The following is a 21,961-nucleotide window of genomic DNA, read 5'->3' as shown; positions in this document are numbered from 1 at the left end:
TAGCATCTTTTTATCGGGGGCAACCCACGCTTCATCACACGCCTCATTTAGTTCTTCTGATTCAGGAAAAACTATAGGTAGTTTTTTCACACCCCACATAATACCCTGTTTAGTGGTACCTGTAGTATCAGCTAAATGTAACGCCTCCTTCATTGCCAAAATCATATAACGTGTGGCCCTACTGGAAAATACGGTTGATTCGTCACCGTCGCCACTGGAATCAGTGCCTGTGTCTGGGTCTGTGTCGACCGACTGAGGCAAAGGGCGTTTTACAGCCCCTGACGGTGTTTGAGGCGCCTGGACAGGCACTAATTGATTGTCCGGCCGTCTCATGTCGTCAAACGACTGCTTTAGCGTGTTGACACTATCCCGTAATTCCATAAATAAAGGCATCCATTCTGGTGTCGACCCCCTAGGAGGTGACATCCCCATATTTGGCAATTGCTCCGCCTCCACACCAATATCGTCCTCATACATGTCGACACACACGTACCGACACACAGCAGACACACAGGGAATGCTCTTAACGAAGACAGGACCCCACTAGCCCTTTGGGGAGACAGAGGGAGAGTTTGCCAGCACACACCAAAGCGCTATATATGACAGGGATAGCCTTATAATAAGTGCTCCCTGTATAGCTGCTTTTATAATATAATTTTTGCCACTATTTTGCCCCCCCTCTCTTGTTTTACCCTGTTTCTGTAGTGCAGTGCAGGGGAGAGACCTGGGAGCCGTCCTGACCAGCGGAGCTGTGTAAGGAAAATGGCGCTGTGTGCTGAGGAGATAGTCCCCGCCCCTTTTTCGGCGGGCTCGTCTCCCGCTCTTTAGTGGATTCTGGCAGGGGTTAAATATCTCCATATAGCCCCCGGAGGCTATATGTGAGGTATTTTTTTAGCCAAATAGGTTTTCATTTGCCTCCCAGGGCGCTCCCCTCCCAGCGCCCTGCACCCTCAGTGACTGCCGTGTGAAGTGTGCTGAGAGGAAAATGGCGCACAGCTGCAGTGCTGTGCGCTACCTTTAGAAGACTGAGGAGTCTTCTGCCGCCGATTCTGGACCTCTTCTTGTTTCAGCATCTGCAAGGGGGCCGGCGGCGAGGCTCCGGTGACCATCCAGGCTGTACCTGTGATCGTCCCTCTGGAGCTGATGTCCAGTAGCCAAGAAGCCAATCCATCCTGCACGCAGGTGAGTTCACTTCTTCTCCCCTAAGTCCCTCGTTGCAGTGATCCTGTTGCCAGCAGGACTCACTGTAAAATAAAAAACCTAAGCTAAACTTTTCTAAGCAGCTCTTTAGGAGAGCCACCTAGATTGCACCCTTCTCGGCCGGGCACAAAAATCTAACTGAGGCTTGGAGGAGGGTCATAGGGGGAGGAGCCAGTGCACACCACCTGATCGGAAAGCTTTACTTTTTGTGCCCTGTCTCCTGCGGAGCCGCTATCCCCCATGGTCCTTTCAGGAACCCCAGCATCCACTAGGACGATAGAGAAAGTTAGTTAGTTAGTTAGCATATAATGGTAATGACAAGTTGGCCACTCCAATAATCCAAAGTACAGCCTGGGCGCCAGGGATGAACAGTCATAGAAGATTCAAAGAAGACGCAGCACTCCAGTTATTAAATGAAACACCAAGGTGTTTATATGGGATGTAGTTATGATCCCGGCAGTCTGGATTCCTGCAGTCAGCATACCGACGCTGGAATCCCGGCCGCCAGAATGTCGACAGGGGGCCGAGGGCTATTCCCACTCTTGGGTGTCCATGACACCCATAGAGAGGGAACAGTACCTGTGGCGAGTGCATCGAGCCACTGAGCCGGCAGCATGGAGTGCGCTACGAGTCTGCAAGGGGCTTCGTTGCGCTCGCCCGCCTGCTGGCGTTCTGGTGGCCGGGATTCCTTTATCAGACAAAGGGGTCTATTCATGAAGCAGTGAAAAGAGTGGAGAAGTGAGGCTGTGGAGAACAGCTGCTCCGTACAATTTTATTGTATGCAAATTATAAATGTTACTTCAATACTGATTGGTTGCCATGGGCAACTTCTACTCTGGTTCACTTCTCCACACTTTTCACTGCTTCATGAATAGACACCAAAGGGAGAGTGCAACCAAGCCTCCTAAAGGGTGGAGAAGTTGCCTGTAGCAATTTCTCGATTTTTAGCCTTTTTTCGGAGGCTTGATACCAGGAGCGTTTTAAGAGAGAAGGGGGCACGTGTGCAGACTCTGTGTGGGCCCCTCCTCTCTGTAGTGCCATGGACTCAGTGCATGCACAGGTCTCCGGAAACATGGCACCCGCGGTGTTCCTGGAGACTACTCTCTAGTGCATATGCACATTTCTCCATGTCCCCGGAGTCAAATCTGTACTGCGCCACCTGGCCATTTTCCGAATGATTTCTCCAGCAGCAGCGCCAACATGGGACTCTAGAGAGACAACTGATTGATGCAGGTATGCGGTGTGGGCCCCCTGGAAATGCCAGTATCCGAATGATAGGTTGACAGTCAATAGGTTGACCACTATAGGTCGACATGCATTAGGTGGACGTGGTCAAGAAGTCGATATTGTCAAAAGGTTTACATGGCAATGGTCGACACATAATATGGTCGACATGAGTTTTTTACAATTGTTTTTCATTTTCAACTTTTTCATACTTTACCATCCATGTGGACTAAGATTGAGAATAGTAACCAGCGAAGCAAAGCCATGCAAGAGGACGTGGTGCACTAATTGGGGTTCTCTGAGTAAACGACACCAAACTCCCCCAAAAAACTAATGTCGACCTTTTCCTGTGCTGACCTCTTTCCCATGTCGACTTTGTGGGGTCGACCTTTTTCAGGTTGACCCAATGATCCACACCCGGAAACACCTATGCTTGATACACCTCTAACAGGTTTCCCAACTTACTTGATTGAATATTACTGACTAAGGGCCTAATTCAGCATGAGTTGTAGTTTTACGAGAAATCGCAAAACTACAGCTCCGTTCTCTAGCATGCAGGAGGCCTCCCAGCACAGGGCAAGGCCACCCCGCATGCTGGGTTCTTCGCCCCCACTAAAATGCGAGCGCATCGCTAAACAGCGATGCACTTGCATGTTTAGGGTAGACCCCTGCATCTGCAGCCTAGCTGCGAAGGCAGTCGCCGGGCCGCCATGTTTTTTGTCACAGCGGCTGCGTGTGACGTCGCAAACGGTCCGGGCACGCCTCAGTTGTCCGGACCGCGGCCCTCCTAACACCGCCCCCAAAGCGCTGCATTACCGCGCTCCACCGGGACATAGATTGCGATCTTATGCGATTGTAATCTAAATCCTTGCGAAGAAGTGCGGAAATCGCCAAATAGTGATTTTGGGGTACATTTACTAAGCAGTGATAAGAGCGGAGAAGTGAGCCAGTGGAGAAGTTGCACCAATCAGCACTGAAGTAACATCTTTAATTTGCATACTATAAAATGATACAGAGATGCTGATTGGTTGATGGGGAAATTTCGCCACTGGCTCACTTCTCCATTCTTATCACTGCTTAGTAAATGTACCCCTTTGGCACTTCAGTGAGCAAAGCTGAAATAGGCCCTGAATACACTGTGCTCCTAAAGGCATTTTACAGCTTGTTTACGGGATCTCATTTTGAACTACATAATCAGTGTATCTTATGTTTCACTGTGATTTTGATGTTAGCTCAAACTTTTTTTGCAATCCCTCAGCACAGGCCGACTCACCCTACAGCAGCGGTTCTCAAACTTTTTTTGAATCACGGCACCCTAGAGCATCACAAATTTTTTCACGGCACCCCTAGGCCAAAAGTTTCTTATTGAGAAATTTACAAAAAATATTCAATTAAGTAAATTCTGTTTATATGTCATCCTTAGGTCAGCTACGTGGTGAGGGACAGGATATGCTTTTGTTTGCCCACATATTTTATGACTGGCAACCACAAGCACTGTTTTTGCCTATTACTGTACATTGACCATAAATAATTTGAAGTGGTCCTGGACCACAAACTCAGGACACCCCTGCAAGAGCCTCGCGGCACCCCAGGGTGACACGGCACACAGTTTGAGAACCACTGCCCTACAGGCAACTTATTTTAAACAATTAGTGCAGCAGATGACGGATGTTATTCTAGCATTCTGCCATGCGGCTAAACAGGCCCTTAGCTTGCACTGCAAGTCCATTGTATGCTACTTCATATTCTGTGGGCCCGATTCAGACCTGATGGCTGTGCTGCAAATTACACTGTCCTGTGATCAGATAGTCGCCGCCCAGGGGGAGTGAAAAATAAGAATTTACTTACCGATAATTCTATTTCTCATAGTCCGTAGTGGATGCTGGGACTCCGTCAGGACCATGGGGAATAGCGGGCTCCGCAGGAGACAGGGCACATCTAAATAAAGCTTTTAGGATCACATGGTGCGTACTGGCTCCTCCCCCTATGACCCTCCTCCAAGCCTCAGTTAGGTACTGTGCCCGGACGAGCGTACACAATAAGGAAGGATCTTGAATCCCGGGTAAGACTCATACCAGCCACACCAATCACACCGTACAACTTGTGATCTGAACCCAGTTAACAGTATGATAACAACAAATGAAGTAGCCTCTGAAAAGATGGCTCACAACAATAGTAATAACCCGATTTTTGTAACAATAACTATGTACAAACATTGCAGACAATCCGCACTTGGGATGGGCGCCCAGCATCCACTACGGACTATGAGAAATAGAATTATCGGTAAGTAAATTCTTATTTTCTCTAACGTCCTAGTGGATGCTGGGACTCCGTCAGGACCATGGGGATTATACCAAAGCTCCCAAACGGGCGGGAGAGTGCGGATGACTCTGCAGCACCGAATGAGAGAACTCCAGGTCCTCCTTAGCCAGAGTATCAAATTTGTAAAATTTTACAAACGTGTTCTCCCCTGACCACGTAGCTGCTCGGCAAAGTTGTAATGCCGAGACCCCTCGGGCAGCCGCCCAAGATGAGCCCACTTTCCTTGTGGAGTGGGCCTTTACAGATTTAGGCTGTGGCAGGCCTGCCACAGAATGTGCAAATTGGATTGTGCTACAGATCCAACGTGCAATCGTCTGTTTAGACGCAGGAGCACCCATCTTGTTGGGTGCATACAATATAAACAACGAGTCAGATTTTCTGACTTCAGCTGTCCTTGAAATATATATTTTTAATGCTCTGACAACGTCCAGTAACTTGGAGTCCTCCAAGTCGCTAGTAGCCGCAGGCACCACAATAGGCTGGTTCAAGTGAAAAGCCGAAACCACATTAGGGAGAAAATGAGGACGTGTCCGCAGTTCTGCCCTGTCCGAATGGAAAATCAGATATGGGCTTTTGTACGATAAAGCCGCCAACTCTGAAACTCTCCTGGCTGAAGCCAGGGCCAATAACATGGTTACCTTCCATGTAAGGTATTTTAAATCTACCGATTTTAGAGGCTCAAACCAATGAGATTTGAGAAAATTCAAAACTACGTTCAAATCCCACGGTGCCACTGGAGGCACCATTGGGGGTTGTATATGTAGTACACCTTTGACAAAAGTTTGTACTTCAGGAACTGACGCCAATTCCTTCTGGAAGAAGATTGATAAGGCCGAAATTTGAACTTTAATGGACCCTAATTTTAGGCCCATAGACAATCCTGCTTGCAGGAAATGTAAGAATCGACCCAATTGAAATTCTTCCGTTGGGGCCTTTTTGGCCTCACACCACGCAACATATTTTCGCCAAATGCGGTGATAATGTTGTACAGTCACTTCCTTCCTAGCCTTCATCAAGGTAGGAATAACTTCCTCTGGAATGCCCCTTTCTTTTAGAATCCGGCGTTCAACCGCCATGCCGTCAAACGCAGACGCGGTAAGTCTTGGAACATACAAGGTCCCTGCTGAAGCAGATCCCTTCTTAGAGGTAGAGGCCACGGATCCTCCGTGAGCATCTCTTGAAGTTCCGGATACCAAGTTCTTCTTGGCCAGTCCGGAGCCACTAGTATTGTTCTTACTCCCCTTTTCCGTATAATTCTCAGTACCTTTGGTATGAGAGGCAGAGGAGGGAACACATACACTGACTGGTACACCCACGGTGTTACCAGAGCGTCCACAGCTATTGCCTGAGGGTCTCTTGACCTGGCGCAATATCTGTCCAATTTTTTGTTGAGGCGAGACGCCATCATGTCCACCTTTGGTTTTTCCCAACGGTTCACAATCATGTGGAAGACTTCTGGATGGAGTCCCCACTCTCCCGGGTGAAGGTCGTGTCTGCTGAGGAAATCTGCTTCCCAGTTGTCCACTCCCGGGATGAACACTGCTGACAGTGCTATGACATGATTTTCCGCCCAGCGCAGAATCCTTGCCGCTTCTGTCATTGCTCTTCTGCTTCTCGTGCCGCCTTGTCGGTTTACGTGGGCGACTGCCGTGATGTTGTCCGACTGGATCAACACCGGCTGACCCTGAAGCAGCGGTTTTGCCAGGCTTAGAGCATTGTAGATCGCTCTTAGCTCCAGTATATTTATGTGAAGGGACGTCTCCAGGTTTGACCACACGCCCTGGAAGTTCCTTCCCTGTGTGACTGCTCCCCAGCCTCGTAGGCTGGCATCCGTAGTCACCAGGACCCAGTCCTGTATGCCGAATCTGCGGCCCTCTAACAGATGGGCACTCTGCAACCACCACAGGAGAGACAACCTTGTTCTTGGTGACAGTGTTATCCGCTGATGCATGTGCAGATGCGATCCGGACCATTTGTCCAGCAGATCCCACTGAAATGTTCGTGCATGGAATCTGCCAAATGGAATTGCTTCGTAAGAAGCCACCATCTTTCCCAGGACTCTTGTGCATTGATGTACTGACACAGTTCCTGGTTTTAGGAGGTTCCTGACAAGTTCGGATAACTCCCTTGCTTTCTCCTCCGGGAGAAACACCTTTTTCTGAACCGTGTCCAGAATCATTCCCAGGAACAGCAGACGTGTTGTCGGGGTCAATTGAGATTTTGGAAGATTCAGAATCCACCCGTGTTGCTGAAGCACTACCTGGGTTAGTGCTACACCGACTTCCAGCTGTTCTCTGGACTTTGCCCTTATCAGGAGATCGTCCAAGTAAGGGATAATTAATACGCCTTTTCTTCGTAGAAGAACCATCATTTCGGTCATTACCTTGGTAAAGACCCGAGGAGCCGTGGACAAACCAAACGGCAGCGTTTGAAACTGATAATGACAGTCTTGTATCACGAACCTGAGATACCCTTGGTGTGAGGGGTAAATTGGGACATGCAGATAAGCATCTTTTATGTCCAGGGACACCATGAAGTCCCCTTCCTCCAGATTCGCTATCACTGCTCTGAGTGACTCCATCTTGAACTTGAATTTTTGTATGTACAGGTTCAAGGATTTCAGGTTTAGAATAGGTCTTACCGAACCGTCTGGCTTCGGTACCACAAATAGTGTGGAATAATACCCCTTTCCCTGTTGTAGGAGGGGTACCTTGACTATCACCTGCTGAGAATACAGCTTGTGAATGGCTTCCAATACCGACGTCCTTTCTGAGGGAGACGTTGGTAAAGCAGACTTTAGGAACCGGCGAGGGGGAGACCTTTCGAACTCCAACATGTAACCCTGAGATATTATCTGCAGGATCCACGGGTCCACTTGTGAGCGAGCCCACTGATTGCTGAAAATCTTGAGTCGACCCCCCACCGCTCCTGAGTCCGCTTGTAAAGCCCCAGCGTCATGCTGATGGCTTTGTAGAACCCGGGGCGGGCTTCTGGTCCTGGGCAGGGGCTGCTTGCTGCCCTCTCTTACCCTTTCCTCTGCTTCGCGGCAGATAAGACTGTCCTTTTGGTCGCTTGTTTTTATAGGAGCGAAAGGACTGCGGCTGAAAAGACGGTGTCTTTTTCTGTTGGGAGGGGGTCTGAGGTAAAAAAGTGGATTTGCCGGCAGTTGCCGTGGCCACCGGGTCCGAAAGACCGACCCCAAATAATTCCTCTCCTTTATATGGCAATACTTCCATATGCCTTTTGGAATCCGCATCACCTGACCACTGTCGCGTCCATAAACTTCTTCTGGCAGATATGGACATCGCGCTTACCCTTGATGCTAGAGTACAAATATCCCTCTGAGCATCTCGCATATAAAGAAACGCATCCTTTAATTGCTCTAGAGTCAATAAAATACTGTCCCTATCCAGGGTATCAATATTTTCAGTCAGGGAATCCAACCACACTACCCCAGCACTGCACATCCAGGCTGAGGCTATTGCCGGTCGCAGTATAACACCAGTATGTGTGTATATACTCTTCAGTGTAGTTTCCAGCCTCCTATCTGCTGGATCCTTGAGGGCGGCCGTATCAGGAGACGGCAACGCCACTTGCTTTGATAAACGTGTGAGCGCCTTATCCACCCTAGGGGGTGTTTTCCAGCGCGCCCTAACCTCTGGTGGGAAAGGGTATAATGCCAATAACTTCTTGGAAATTAGCAGTTTTCTATCTGGGTTAACCCACGCTTCATCACACACGTCATTCAATTTCTCTGATTCTGGAAAAGCTACAGGTAGTTTTTTCACCCCCCACATAATACCCCTTTTTGAGGTACCAGCAGTATCAGAGATCTGCAAAGCCTCCTTCATTGCCGTGATCATATAACGTGTGGCCCTATTGGAAAATACGTTTGTTTCTTCACCGTCGACACTAGATTCATCTGTGTCGGTACCCGTGTCGACTGACTGAGGTAAGGGACGTTTTACAGCCCCTGACGGTGTCTGAGACGCCTGAGCCGGTACTAACTGTTTTTCCGGCCGTCTCATTTCGTCAACTGACTTTTGTAATGTGCTAACATTATCACGTAATTCCATAACTAAAGCCATCCATTCCGGTGTCGACTCCCTAGGGGGTGACATCACCATTACCGGCAATTGCTCTGCCTCCACACCAACATCGTCCTCATACATGTCGACACACACGTACCGACACACAGCAGCCACACAGGGAATGCTCTAATCGAAGACAGGACCCTCTTAGCCCTTTGGGGAGACAGAGGGAGAGTTTGCCAGCACACACCAAAAGCGCTATAAATGTATATAAACAACCCTAGAAGGTGTTGTTTTTGATATAGGCGCTTTTAATATATCAATATCGCCAAATTATGCCCCCCTTCTCTTTGTTACCCTGTTTCTGTAGTGCAGTGCAGGGGAGAATCCTGGGAGCCTTCCTCACCAGCGGAGCTGAGCAGGAAAATGGCGCTGAGTGCTGAGGAGAATAAGCTCCGCCCCTTTTTCGGCGGGCTTTTCTCCCGGGTTTTAAGAAAACTGGCCTGGGTTAAATACATACATATAGCCTTAATGGCTATATGTGATATATTTTTCGCCACTAAAGGTATTTAATATTGCTGCCCAGGGCGCCCCCAGCAGCGCCCTGCACCCTTCGTGACTGAATCAGTGAGACGTGTAGCAACAATGGCGCACAGCTGCAGTGCTGTGCGCTACCTTCATGAAGACTGAGGAGTCTTCTGCCGCCTGCTTTCCGGACCTCCGATCTTCAGCGTCTGTAAGGGGGGTCGGCGGCGCGGCTCCGGGACGAACCCCAGGATGACCTGTGTTCCGACTCCCTCTGGAGCTAAGTGTCCAGTAGCCTAAGACTCCAATCCATCCTGCACGCAGGTGAGTTGGAAATCTCTCCCCTAAGTCCCTCGATGCAGTGATCCTGTTGCCAGCAGGATTCACTGAGATTTAAACCTAAAAAAACTTTGTCTAAGCAGCTCTTTAGGAGAGCCACCTAGATTGCACCCTTCTCGGACGGGCACAAAAACCTAACTGAGGCTTGGAGGAGGGTCATAGGGGGAGGAGCCAGTACGCACCATGTGATCCTAAAAGCTTTATTTAGATGTGCCCTGTCTCCTGCGGAGCCCGCTATTCCCCATGGTCCTGACGGAGTCCCAGCATCCACTAGGACGTTAGAGAAATTTGCAAGTTTGCGATTGCATGCGTACGCTGTGCGAAAATTCCCCTCAGTCAGCGGGCAGCTGCAAATCCATTCGCATCACACTCACCACCAAATGATTTCTCCAGTGTGTGCAGCCTGTGCACAGCCCAGGACCTACTCCTACAGTGCGATCCAAACATGCTGATCGGGTCCAGAGCTGATGTCACACACCCGCCCTGAAAACGTTTGGGAACGCCTGCGTTTTTCCTGACACTCCCAGAAAATGTCCGGTTACCACCCCCAAACGTCCTCTTCCTGTCAATCACCCTGCGAACGGCCGTGTGATTGAAATTTTCGCACCATCCTGTCGCTGTTTGGCAACGCACATGCGCATCGCGGTGCATATGCATGTGCAGTAGTTCAATATCGCCCCCTGTGCGAAAACACACAGCAGCGATCAGGTCTGAATCAGGCCCTCTGACCACTGAAACAGCTCATCTTGATAAGTGAGTGATTCTGAAATGAGAACCTGTCAGATTAGCTCACACGCACCTATTATACTTGCTGTATTTTCCATAATGTATGTGATACGGGCCCTTTAAAACATTCACGGAAACACGCTCATGTAGGCTGCTGATTTAATTAGAAGCAGAAATCTCTTGCATGTCAAATATGAAGGAGACTCCCTGGATTTCCTGTTAATCGCCAAGTTCTCTCTTTCGGAGCTCAAAAATGTTACAGACCCGTCCTATACACTGTGGGTTTTTATACTTGAACTTCTTACGGGTCATAAAGCAGGGATCAGAAATGCTTTTATTACTTTGGATGAAAAGGGCTGTACAGGGGTTATTGCAACACATGAACACTATTGGATTTCTATCTATACATAACGTACGTTGTGCTTTTCATGTAATAAAATACAATTCTGCTTGTGATTATGGAGGAAGTAATGTATAAGAAGGGGTCAAACCCTACTGCCTCTGATAAGACTACCAGTGGCAATGGAATGCAGGCTTATCTATATATACAAATGATAACATTCAAAATGCAATATAACACTATATATTGGGGCTATGTAGGGGCAGCACCTGGATAAGATCCTATAGCTGTTGTTACATCTGGTGTCTGGAACGCTGACTAATAGTGAGGTGGAGTCAATGATCTTTCCGGGAGAGATTAGCTGTAGTAAGGTGGAGGAATGAGGAAAGTTACAGGGAGTAGCTAATGTCCATGTATGACAGAGGAATTGTTGGCTGATATTCATACTGTACCCATGGGCAGGATTACGGCAAGGAATACAGCAGGAGGAGATTTATCACAGCTTAGAGAGAGATAAAGTACCAGTCAGTCAGCTCCTGCCTGTAAAATTTCCCCAATAGAGACTATTAACAGTTTGAAAATCTAAAGGGTTTTTACTTCTCTTTCTTTTTCAGGAAACATTATGCTTATTGTCTATAATACTGAATAAAACTCACTTTGTATCGTATCACCATTGACAATGGGGGTCATTCCGAGTTGATCGCACATAGCAACTTTTTGCTGCCCGTGCAATCAACTAGACGCCGCCTATGGGGGAGTGTATTTTAGCATAGCAGGGTTGCAATCGCTTGTGCAGCCCTGTTATGCTAAAAAAGTTTTGTGCATTAGTAGACTAGCCTGCAGTTACTTACCCTGTGCGATCGATCCAGCGATGAAGGTCTCGGATTTGACGTCAGACATCCGCCCTTCAAACGCCTGGACACGCCTGCATTCGGATCTCCACGTCCGGAAAACGGTGAGTAGACGTCCCGGAACGTCTCTCAGCTGTCAATCTTCTTGCGATCGCGCTAGCGATCACGTTCTTCTCTATTCTGGCCGCTGCCCGGCGACGACAGTGATGCGCATTTCCGACCCGTTCGCACTGCAGCAATGAACCGCTGCGTGCGAATGGGTCAGAATGAACCCCAATGTACACAGTAAATGCTAAATACTATTCACATTACTCTATTAGTATACAATATAGCAGAGGTACATAAACGTGGTCCTCAGAGCACCCCAACAGTCCAGGACTGAGGTACTAATTAAGTCACCTGTTGCCAAGCATGGATATACTTAAAATTTCCTGAACCGTTGGGATGCCTTGAGGACCGCGTTTGAGAACTACTGCAATATTTTCATACAATGACGTGTCTTGTACCCAAGGTAAAGCATGCTTTGACAGTGTTATTAAGAAATAAGAAAGATACTTGTTCCATATAAAGTGCAATTAAATAGAAACACAAAATAAATGAAAAACAAACCATCTGTTTTCCTGTATAATAATCAAATGGGAGTATATACAATAAGCTGGAGAGGTCAATATATAATCAGAGACTAGATAGTGCTACCCTGTCGTCATCATACGTGTGTATCGCTGCACCAGTCTTCCAGCACTCCCAGAAGATATGTAGCCTCCTAAAGGGTTCATCTGTGCCTGCTATCTATCTGTATTTCAACCACATGAACACCCCAGCACGCCATCACTGGACTTAGCCTCCTCTTGCGTGTCCACATGCTACTTCTATAGATGTAAGGATATGCAACGCAATAATTTACAAAAAAAACTACATACTCAGGTGTCAGTGGTCTTATTGCATATCTTCAGCATGTAAATGAGCCAAATACAGGCAGGTACTTATCCATCATGCAATACCATCAGGAAGACGTCTGATTGGCTCCAAATTCATTCTGCAGCAGGACAATGACTCCAAACATACAGCCAATGTCATTAAGAACTATCTCCAGCATAAAGAAGAACAAGGAGTTCTAGAAGTGATGATATGGCCACGCAGAGTATTGATCACAACATTATTAAGTCTGTCTGGGATTACATGAACAGACAGAAGGATTTGAGCGAGCCTACATCCACAGAAGATCTGTGGTTAGTACTCTAAGATGCTGTTTTGAAGGCAAAGAGTGATCACACCAAATATTGATTTAGATCTGTATCTAGATGGATGGAACATTCCCTCTCTGAGTGGTAGGACCTAATGCCCCTATCACAGACATAAGCATATGCACAATACTCAGGGTCAGAAAATCAGAGTGCCTCCCGCCTGTTCCCGTAGGTAGTGAGACACTGACACACCTTTATTAGGCTCGACAGGTTCAAGCATTAATTAGCCCGATCTCAGGTTGATAACCTGAACACTCGAAATGGGCCTAATGGATGGAGCCTGTTCTCTCTCTCCATCCACAACCCCAGTAACCCTTAAACGTTTATATTTATGTTACCAGATATAATAACAGATAACAGAAAACATAATCTCTTATATACAGATGCCCTGCTTTGATTATACAGGAAAAATCAATTTTCATATTCACCTTCATTGCGACTGCTCCTATTTGGGACCCTAATACAGCCTGGAAGGGGACATCAGATTTTCCAATTACAGACACTGAACCTGCTTTGTCCGAGAGGAAGGCTGCAACTTCCATACCTAGATACAAAGTAATAGCTTAGGTTAGGTCTGAGTATTATAAAAAAGTAGTTATAATATATCCAGCTAGCCAAAGCTACTACAGTACGTATAATCATACACTTTTATTTCATTTTTTAATCTACTTTAAAACTAATAAAAGCAGCCAAACATTCTAAACTGGTGAACACTAGCACAAAATAAAAAACGTTACATATCAACTGTTCATACAAAAAAAGAAAACATTTACAAAAATAATTTTATTTTTCTGCTTTTTTTTTTTTTTTTTTTTTAATTCAATAGTCTTTTATTGTTTTTCCTTTTTTCTTGTAACAGAGCAATCAATCAAAAATACAATCCCAGAACTAAGGGAATACGCAGATTCCCCAAAACAACATATTTTGGGAAGTAAAGGTCAGCACACTAATATATAAGAAATACACAAATCATATCAACTTAGCAAAGACAACATGTTAGGTGACTTAATATTCAGGAGTACAAAGCACAGCATGAAAAGCAAATAAATCATACAGAAAAACCTAAGTATTTATAGATGAAGCGAGGCAGGGACCCAGAGGCGCCATCTAAGCCCCCACTCCACTGGAATAGAAGTATAATGGTGATCGGTACGACTATGTCCACCCAAAACCAAAGCAGACCATAAGCAAGGTATTGCCATTAAAACGGAGTATGACAAATGTGCGCTAACCCGACACCTCCAAACCATAGACTGGACAAACCCACAACCCCCCAAAAATCCTCCCACCCTGTAGAACCAACCCCCCAACTCATGGCCTACCTGGATCCCCAAACACCCCTCCCTAACTAAACTACTAAAACTTGGGGGAAACCAAACCCCGTAAACCCTAAGGGCATGGTGTATATATAAAAAAAAAAAACCCTACAAAGGAAAGGGAACCCCAGCCTAGGATCAAGTAGCCAGTGTGTAGACTCCGAGATATGGGAGACAGAGCCATTTAGCAAACAAAACAGGATACAAAAATAATAAAGGTTAATTCAAAAAACAGCGTTGAAGACATTATAGACAATAACAATAAGAGGCACAGCGGAGGAGCAACAATTCAAGGTGGGTCAGCCCGTCTGGAGGCCCGCAGGACCCGCATCACCAAAAGAGCCCAGGTATAGACACGTAAGGGAGAATGAGTCCCAGCACATAAGGTCAGAAGAAGTGCAATTCTCCAACAGCCACAGACAAATGTTCCCCCAGTCCCAGCATAAAAAACAGCAGGAAATACACCATGCAAGGTTGATGCAGCAAATAATGTCAAAGGAAGTTCCAAGAGAGAGAGTATTGAAGAGACACAAGGAGCACTCGCAATGGCGGGTAGCAACCATGGTTCCAGGATTTGCTTAGGAGTATTGCCCTCCACTCTCTCATGCACAGTGTCCAGGCATATCACAGCAGGAGATTCACAACATAAAGTCGGTGTGGCGCATAATGTCAAAATAAGTCTCAAGGGAGAAGTTGTCGAGAAATCACAAGGGGCGCTGTCAATAACGGATATCGACCCCAATTCCATGAGTTGCGGAGGTGCAAACCCCTCCACCCTCTCAGGTATAGCATCCAGGCACTCTGCAGAGGGTGCCGAATCCAAGCAGCCAAGGTATAGAGCAGCATGTATCTTTGCCAATCGTGCCTTCATCCTAGCCTCTGACTGCAAAATAGCTTGAAGAATTTGCGCCATGAGTCTCGCAGTAAAAAAGGAGTCAGGGGGAATGCTAAGCCACAAAGAGACAACTACAAAGGCCGGGAACAGGAGATCCACAGCTTTCAGGAGTGTTAATCACTGCAGGGGAAGTGTCAGGTAAGTAAAGCAGGATATGCGTTTCCCCCACCAGGAATAGCAGGAGATCAGACCTGAAGCGGACAGGAGCAGAGCCAGAAAGCAGCCACAACAGAGGCCCTCTGGGTGAACACAGGAGATCCTCACAGGGCAACCAGCATCAGATAGGACAGCGGAGAGAAGCCGCGGCTCACAGGGAGGAACGCAGGATCATATGGCTCCACTCCCAAGATGGCGGCCAGCGGCTCCGGGATTCAGCAGCGGCACAGTGGCAGTGGAACCCAGAGCTTACTTCAGCATGCACTCGCCAGGAAGGTGAGGAGGGTCCCGCAGAGTCACCAGCGGCGGCAGATACAGCAGAGGGCAGCCCGGACAGAGAGGTGAATCACAAGCGCAGAAAGCCCCGCTCCAAAGATGGCGCCGGGCACATGCAGGCCGTCCGCAGCTCCGATTCCAGCACTTGTTACACAGACTGGGATCATCCGAGGTACACCAAACACAGCTCAGAGGGAGCAGGAGCAAATCAGACCCAGGTCCAGGGGCAGAATACACACCACACCGGGCTACAGGAGATTATACGGATATATAGGCTAGGGAGCTAGGAGACTCATGTCCTACACCATGCCCCGCTAGGCCACGCCCCTATTTTTCTGCTTTTTAGGAATACAAATAACATGGCATCATACTTTAGGCCTCATTCAGATCTGATCGCTGGGCTGCGTTTTTTCTGTCCTGCGATCAGATAGCCGCTGCCTACAGGTGAGTGTATTTTCACCGTGTAAGTGTGCATTCCTATGTGTTAGCAAAGCTGCTAAAAATTAGTTTGTGCAGTCTCTGCGCAGCCCAGGACTTACTCTTCCAGTGCGATTGAATCCTGCTGATCGTGGCCAGAGCTGACGTCAGACACCCTCCCTGAAAACGCTTGGACACGCCTGCGTTTTTCCGGACACTCCCTGCAAACGGTCAGTTGCCACCCACAAACGGCCTCTTCCTGTCAATCACCTTGTGTACACCCATGCAAATGGATCATTCGCATCATCCCGTCGCTGACCAGCGATGTACATTGTAGCTGTTTGACGCGCCTGCGCATTGCAGTACATATGCATGCGCAGTTAGGATATGATCGCCCGCTGTGCGAAAGCTCACAGCAGCGATCAGATCCGAATTACCCCCTTTATCAGCTTCTCTGTAAAATTACGGATAAAACTGTTTTACAACAGACACTAACATCTGATGTAAGAGTTTGATCTCATTAAGAGACAAAATATTCCTGCATCACCTTGATATCACTTGTACTGCAGGGGGACACTGCTCTTTCCACAATATAATTCTAAGCCTGTGGCTTCCTACTTACTGCCCATATCATGGCCAGGGCAGGGACATCACAGCCAAGCACTACACTCCCAACTAAACGCTGACATTGGGAAGCAGCAGTCTATGGATTCCCATGGAAGAAGCTCTTGGCTGCTTTACCTTTATGTCAGTTGCCGATGCTCTGTGTGACGGTGCCATGGGTACCTTAAAAACATTGTGTGAAATTTACTAAAGCCTCTAAAACAAAGAATTGGTGATGTTGCCCCTAGCAACCAATCAGATGCAATCTATCATTTCTCTATTGCCTTTTAGAAAATGTTCATCATCACCAATTATCTGTTTTAGAAGCATTAGTAAATCTACCCCATTGTATGAGTGACATTATGTCTGTTTAGCTGTACTTCAGGCACTCCCTAAGCTTTGGCCCTAAGCAACTGTCTAGATTTCCCCTATGAGAGCTCTGGCCCTGATCATGTCACTTTTCCTACAGCAAGTAACCCTGTCCTCACTGACAAAATCACATGAGTGGTCAGGTCATTAACTTCTACAAACCACCACAATTAACACTGACATTAATAGCCATTATATGAACAATTTGATTTATCCCCACAACTTCAAAGCTTAGGACATTATTGGATGAGAAGTAAAATACAATAAGATGCCAGAGGTTAGTCAAGCGCACCTCAACAACTAAACAGTAGTCCTGGTTGCCTGTCATCTTCTATTGTAGTGTAAGCAGCAAAAGCGATTGCTCAGATCTTTGCAAAGGTCAATTGCCGGGACAGTTGTCAAGGGCACACAAGTCAGAGACAGAAACTGCGGATTGGCTGCAGCCCAATCACAGACGCAGCCATTATTTACTGATGCTGGCAAGCAGTGACCTTGCAACACTTAGTTTCACACATTGCTTGAAATTATGCTTGGCACATCACCGACTTCTAATTGAGAACAGTGATGAACAATCAGTAGTGGGCAACCCCACAGATTACATTGGATACCATATCAAGACAAAGAGGAGGCAGCATAGATGGAGGAAGGAAGCAGTGTTGGGCATAAGGGAGCAGTCACGGACCATGAAGACAGGGCATTACTCTTAACTATGCAATAATACCGGCATGTCACATTCTACTAGATATTATTACTGGCATATGGCTGTACAGTATATTGGACATTGTTAAAGGCATAGCGCATTATGCTAGATGCACTCATTTGGTGTACTGTAATAGTACCTAATAGTCCCACTGGTTAACCACTAATGTGGCATTATTCTAGGGCATTAGTACTGTCATTTTACACCTTGGTGTTATTACCAGCGGCGGCTCCTACTTACTTTAAGTAGGGGGGCTGCTGCTACCCCCAGCCCGGAGAGGAGACGAGAAATGGGGCCCCGGGTTCCAACACCTGCGCAATGGATCTTCCAGGTGCCATGACCGCAACATGCGCAGAGACCACGGTGCGACTGCACATGCGCAAATCCCCAACTTCTATGGACTGCATCGGCTGCAGCCCATAAATGCCGGATTGGGCTGCGTGAAAGGTAGGAAGTGGCTTCCTACAGGAAGCGACCTCTGTGTCTATTGCAGCCCGGTCTGGCAGTCCCGTAAAGAGGAAACAACTCCCAATGGGACTGCCTTGTATGTCTGTGACTTGCAGGTAGGACTTCCAAAAGGAAGTCACTGACAGTCACAGTGAAGCCAGTGCAGTCACGGATTGCATCTGGCTTCACTGACACTGAGCTGGGTGACTGTTTTTACCTGGGGGGGCTACAGTCCTGCAGTCCATAGGTAAAATCTGCCACTGGTTATTACTGATATATTAAACTGGGCAATATTTGTTTATATATGATATGATATATCATACAAGTCTAAATATTCATATGATTAGAATATAAGGTCTAAAGATTTGTGTAGGATTCCTTTTTACAATTAAGTAATTTTTATTGGTAATTTAAGAAAAAGTAACAAACAGAAAAATAATAAATAACAAGACATATGGGCATCAAAGAACTGGTGTATAAATCAGCATATTATACAAATTATAATACAGTCAATGCAAGAATAATATTTTTTTAATTTATTTTTTTAATGGAAAAGGGTCATAAAAGGATTCCTTTTTACGCTTACTTGTGATACATGACTTATGCTAGTTACATATGATTTTGTATGAAGTTAAGTTGGAAATTATATTATTAGCTACATTTGTCACGGTGTGGTCTGTATACTTACCTATGAATGAACTTCCCATAATCACCACGTTTTTGCCTACGGCAGCCTCACTGATTGCATTGGCGTCTTCAGGTGAGCGCAGATGGAAAACGTTTTGTAAAGTGGAGCCAGCGCACCTAAGCTCTCTAGGTCTAAGATACAGACAGGAAAATAAGATACAAAGTATTGGTAATGAAATCACATCAAGTTAATATCCACTGGCAAACTGATACAACTAAGTAGAAGGAAATGAAACCTTTACACCATGGGTCTTCATCCTGTGGCCCTCCAGCTGCTGTGAAACTACACATCCCAGCATGCCCTGCCACAGTTTTGCTATTAAGGTATGCTAAAACTGAGGCAGGGCATGCTGGGATGTGTAGTTCCACAGCAGCTGGAGGGTCGCAGGTTGAAGACCCATGCTTTACACCATGTAATTTACCTTTAAAAGTATCCATATAACAGTACTACTAAGTCATCTTGTCATTTTGGAGCGGTCACACAGTGATAAAGCAGGGTATCCTGGGCCAGCCTTCCACTCATGTGAAATCATAAAAAGAGGGCTGGAACCCGGAAGCTAAACGCCAGGCGGGTCCTTTAGGTGCCCAAGCAGCACTCTGGTGGTTCTTAAGGCATTATGCAACCGACATACAGGTGTCATCAGCATACCTCTCAACTTTGTCCTTCTTTAAAGAGGGACACATGCGCAGCGTGCGTTCCCGGAAAAGGGGGCGTGGCCTCTGAAAAAGGGGCATGGCTTCGTGGTGATGCTGCGGTTGTAAGCCACGCCTCCTCGTCCATCACCGAAGGGGGCATGCCCAGCACTCTGTGAGCTGCTGGCATGCCCCCTCTCCCTCTGTCACTCATGAATAGACACTGTGCGCAGCGTCTATTCACCGCTCCTCTGTAAAGCAGAGCAACAGTGACACGAGCCTCCAAACTGCCCCACCCCCCACCGCGGGACACTGCAGCCCGCGGGTGGGACAGCGGGACTGTCCCGCGAAAATCGGGACAGTTGGGAGGTATGCATCAGGGCAGCGCCGAAACTGCTTTCTCGGCCTTACGTCATGGTTGGCGGCAGAGCTCACACATTCCTAGTTATGACCATGAAGTAACAATTTATGTGTGATTGTCCGAGTACACACTAGACCATATGCTATGTTTGCCCTTGAACTCCTAGGCAAACTCACGGTGGGTGACCCCAATTAATTTGCGGTTAACCGAAGACCGCAAAGTTCCCATCATTGGTTATAATGGAGTGCCGCTACGCTACACTGTAACCAGTGCGCTCCTCCTGATTGACAGGGCAGGAGCGCACAGCCAATCAGGAGAGTGCCATGACATGGCGCTCCCTGATTGGCTGGCAGGACCTTCACTGACAGCAGTCACGGGGGGTCCCGCCAGTCGGGGAAAGGGGTTCCATGTGTAAACATGGGACCCCTTTCAGTTCGTGGTTCGGGTATTTCGTTTTATTATTTTAATTATAGTACGTGGATTACAAGGAGAAAGAAGAGGACTGAGCTACACAGGATTGTTTGTAAGTATATATTTTATTTACAGGTACCCCATGGATTCTACTGGAGAAGAGGACCGAGGGGCTCCGTGTCAACATAGGTAAGTATGTGTGTATGTAAGTGTGCATGTATGTACATTAAAGTTTTACTGTCACGGTGTGTGTGTAGTGTTTTTTTTTGGGTATTTTATTTGTATTAGAACTACAGGTACCAGCGGGCCCGTTATTCTCCCGCATGCTGGTACTTGTGGTTCTCCAAGTACCAGCTTGCGGGGGAGGCTTGCTGGGACTTGTAGTTCTGCTACAAATAATATTTTTTTTACACAAAAGGCTATCAGCCTCCCATCCACCGCCCACGGATGGGGGGGGACAGCCTCGGGCTTCACCCCTGGTCCTTGGGTGGCTGGAGGGGGGGACCCCTTGATTTAAGGGGTCCCCACTCCTCCAGGGTACCCCGGCCAGGGGTGACTAGTTGGGGATGTAATGCCAGGGCCGCAGGGACCAATATAAAAGTGTCCCCCAGCTGTGGCATTATGTCCTTGGCTAGTGGAGCCCGGTGCTGGTGTTAAAAATACGGGGGGACCCCTACGTCTTTTCCCCCCCGGATTTTTTGGACCAGGCGCAGAGCCCGGTGCTGGTTGTTTAAATATGGGGGGACCCTATTAATTTTTTCCCCTGTATTTTTACAACCAGGACCGGCTCAAAGAGCCCGAGGCTGGTTATGCTTAGGAGGGGGGACCCCACAAATCTTTTTGGGTTATTTTTAACACTTTACAGACTTCTTTTAAGGTACACAATGAAGCCCTGCACGGATCACACTGATCCGGCCGGGATTTATTGTGTTAAGTCCGGCAGTGTTTTACTAATCACTCCCGTAAAACACTGCCTGACATTACGAATGACATCGATATCGGAAAAAACGAAAATGCAGAATACGACAGCATAGTAAATGCCACGTAAAAAAACCAAAAAGTTGCAAATTCACACTACTGATGTCATTCGTGTTTAATCTCCCAACAAATCCCTACAATTACGAATCTTAGTAAATATACCCCCTGATCGTAGCAGCAAATTTGTTAGCAGATGGGCAAAACCATGTGCACTGCAGGGGAGGCAGATATAACATGTGCAGAGAGAGTTAGATTTGGGTGAGTTATATTGTTTCTGTGCAGGGTAAATACTGGCTGCTTTATTTTTGCACTGCAATTTAGATTTCAGTTTGAACACACCCCACCCAAATCTAACTCTCTCTGCACATGTTATATCTGCCCCCCCCCCCCCCCACCCCACCCCTGCAGTGCACATGGTTTTGCCCAATTGATAACAAACTTGCTGCTGCGATCCACTCAGAATTACCGCCTAGGCCCATTGTGCATACACACTGGGTGATTATTGTTACCTTCCACATCATTCAAAAAATCGTCTAGTGCAGGCATGTCCAAACTGTGGCCCTCCAGCTGTTGTGAAACTACATATCCCAGCATGCCCTGACACAGTTTTCCTGTTAGAGAATGCTAAAGCTGTGTCAGGTAACGCCTGGTGACGCCTACGTTTTCCTTACCACTCCCAGAAAACGGTCAGTTGACACCCGTAAACGCCCTCTTCTGTCAATCTCCTTGCGATCACCCATGCGAATGGATTTGTTGCTAGAAGCGTTGCACAGCAACGATGCTGTTTGTACCCGTACGAGGCACGTGCGCAGTAGTGACCTAATCGCTGCGCTGCGAAAATCAGCAGCGTGCGATCAACTCGGAATGACCCCCACAGTGAGATGAGACGGAATCTCACATGTGTGAACGC

The 21,961-nt window shown here is 47.2% G+C and overlaps 1 protein-coding gene across 5 annotated transcripts in view; it reads right to left on the bottom strand.

Annotated features, from left to right (window-relative positions):
• LOC135050015 (apoptosis-inducing factor 3-like) overlaps window positions 1-21,961 on the bottom strand; it is a 309,250-nt gene that overhangs the window by 124,505 nt on the left and 162,784 nt on the right. For all 5 annotated transcript variants that reach the window (XM_063956102.1, XM_063956100.1, XM_063956103.1 and 2 more), the window contains exons 10-11: window positions 18,670-18,800; window positions 13,231-13,346 (exon numbers count right to left, since the gene is read on the bottom strand). In XM_063956102.1, the coding sequence (XP_063812172.1) occupies window positions 13,231-13,346; window positions 18,670-18,800 (247 nt within the window). The remainder of the gene's footprint in view (window positions 1-13,230; window positions 13,347-18,669; window positions 18,801-21,961) is intronic.

Source organism: Pseudophryne corroboree, chromosome 2, assembly GCF_028390025.1.
Source record: "Pseudophryne corroboree isolate aPseCor3 chromosome 2, aPseCor3.hap2, whole genome shotgun sequence".
NCBI lineage: Eukaryota > Metazoa > Chordata > Amphibia > Anura > Myobatrachidae > Pseudophryne > Pseudophryne corroboree.
The sequence above is the reverse complement of the archived record's forward strand: the minus strand, read 5'-3'. Positions and strand labels throughout refer to the sequence as shown.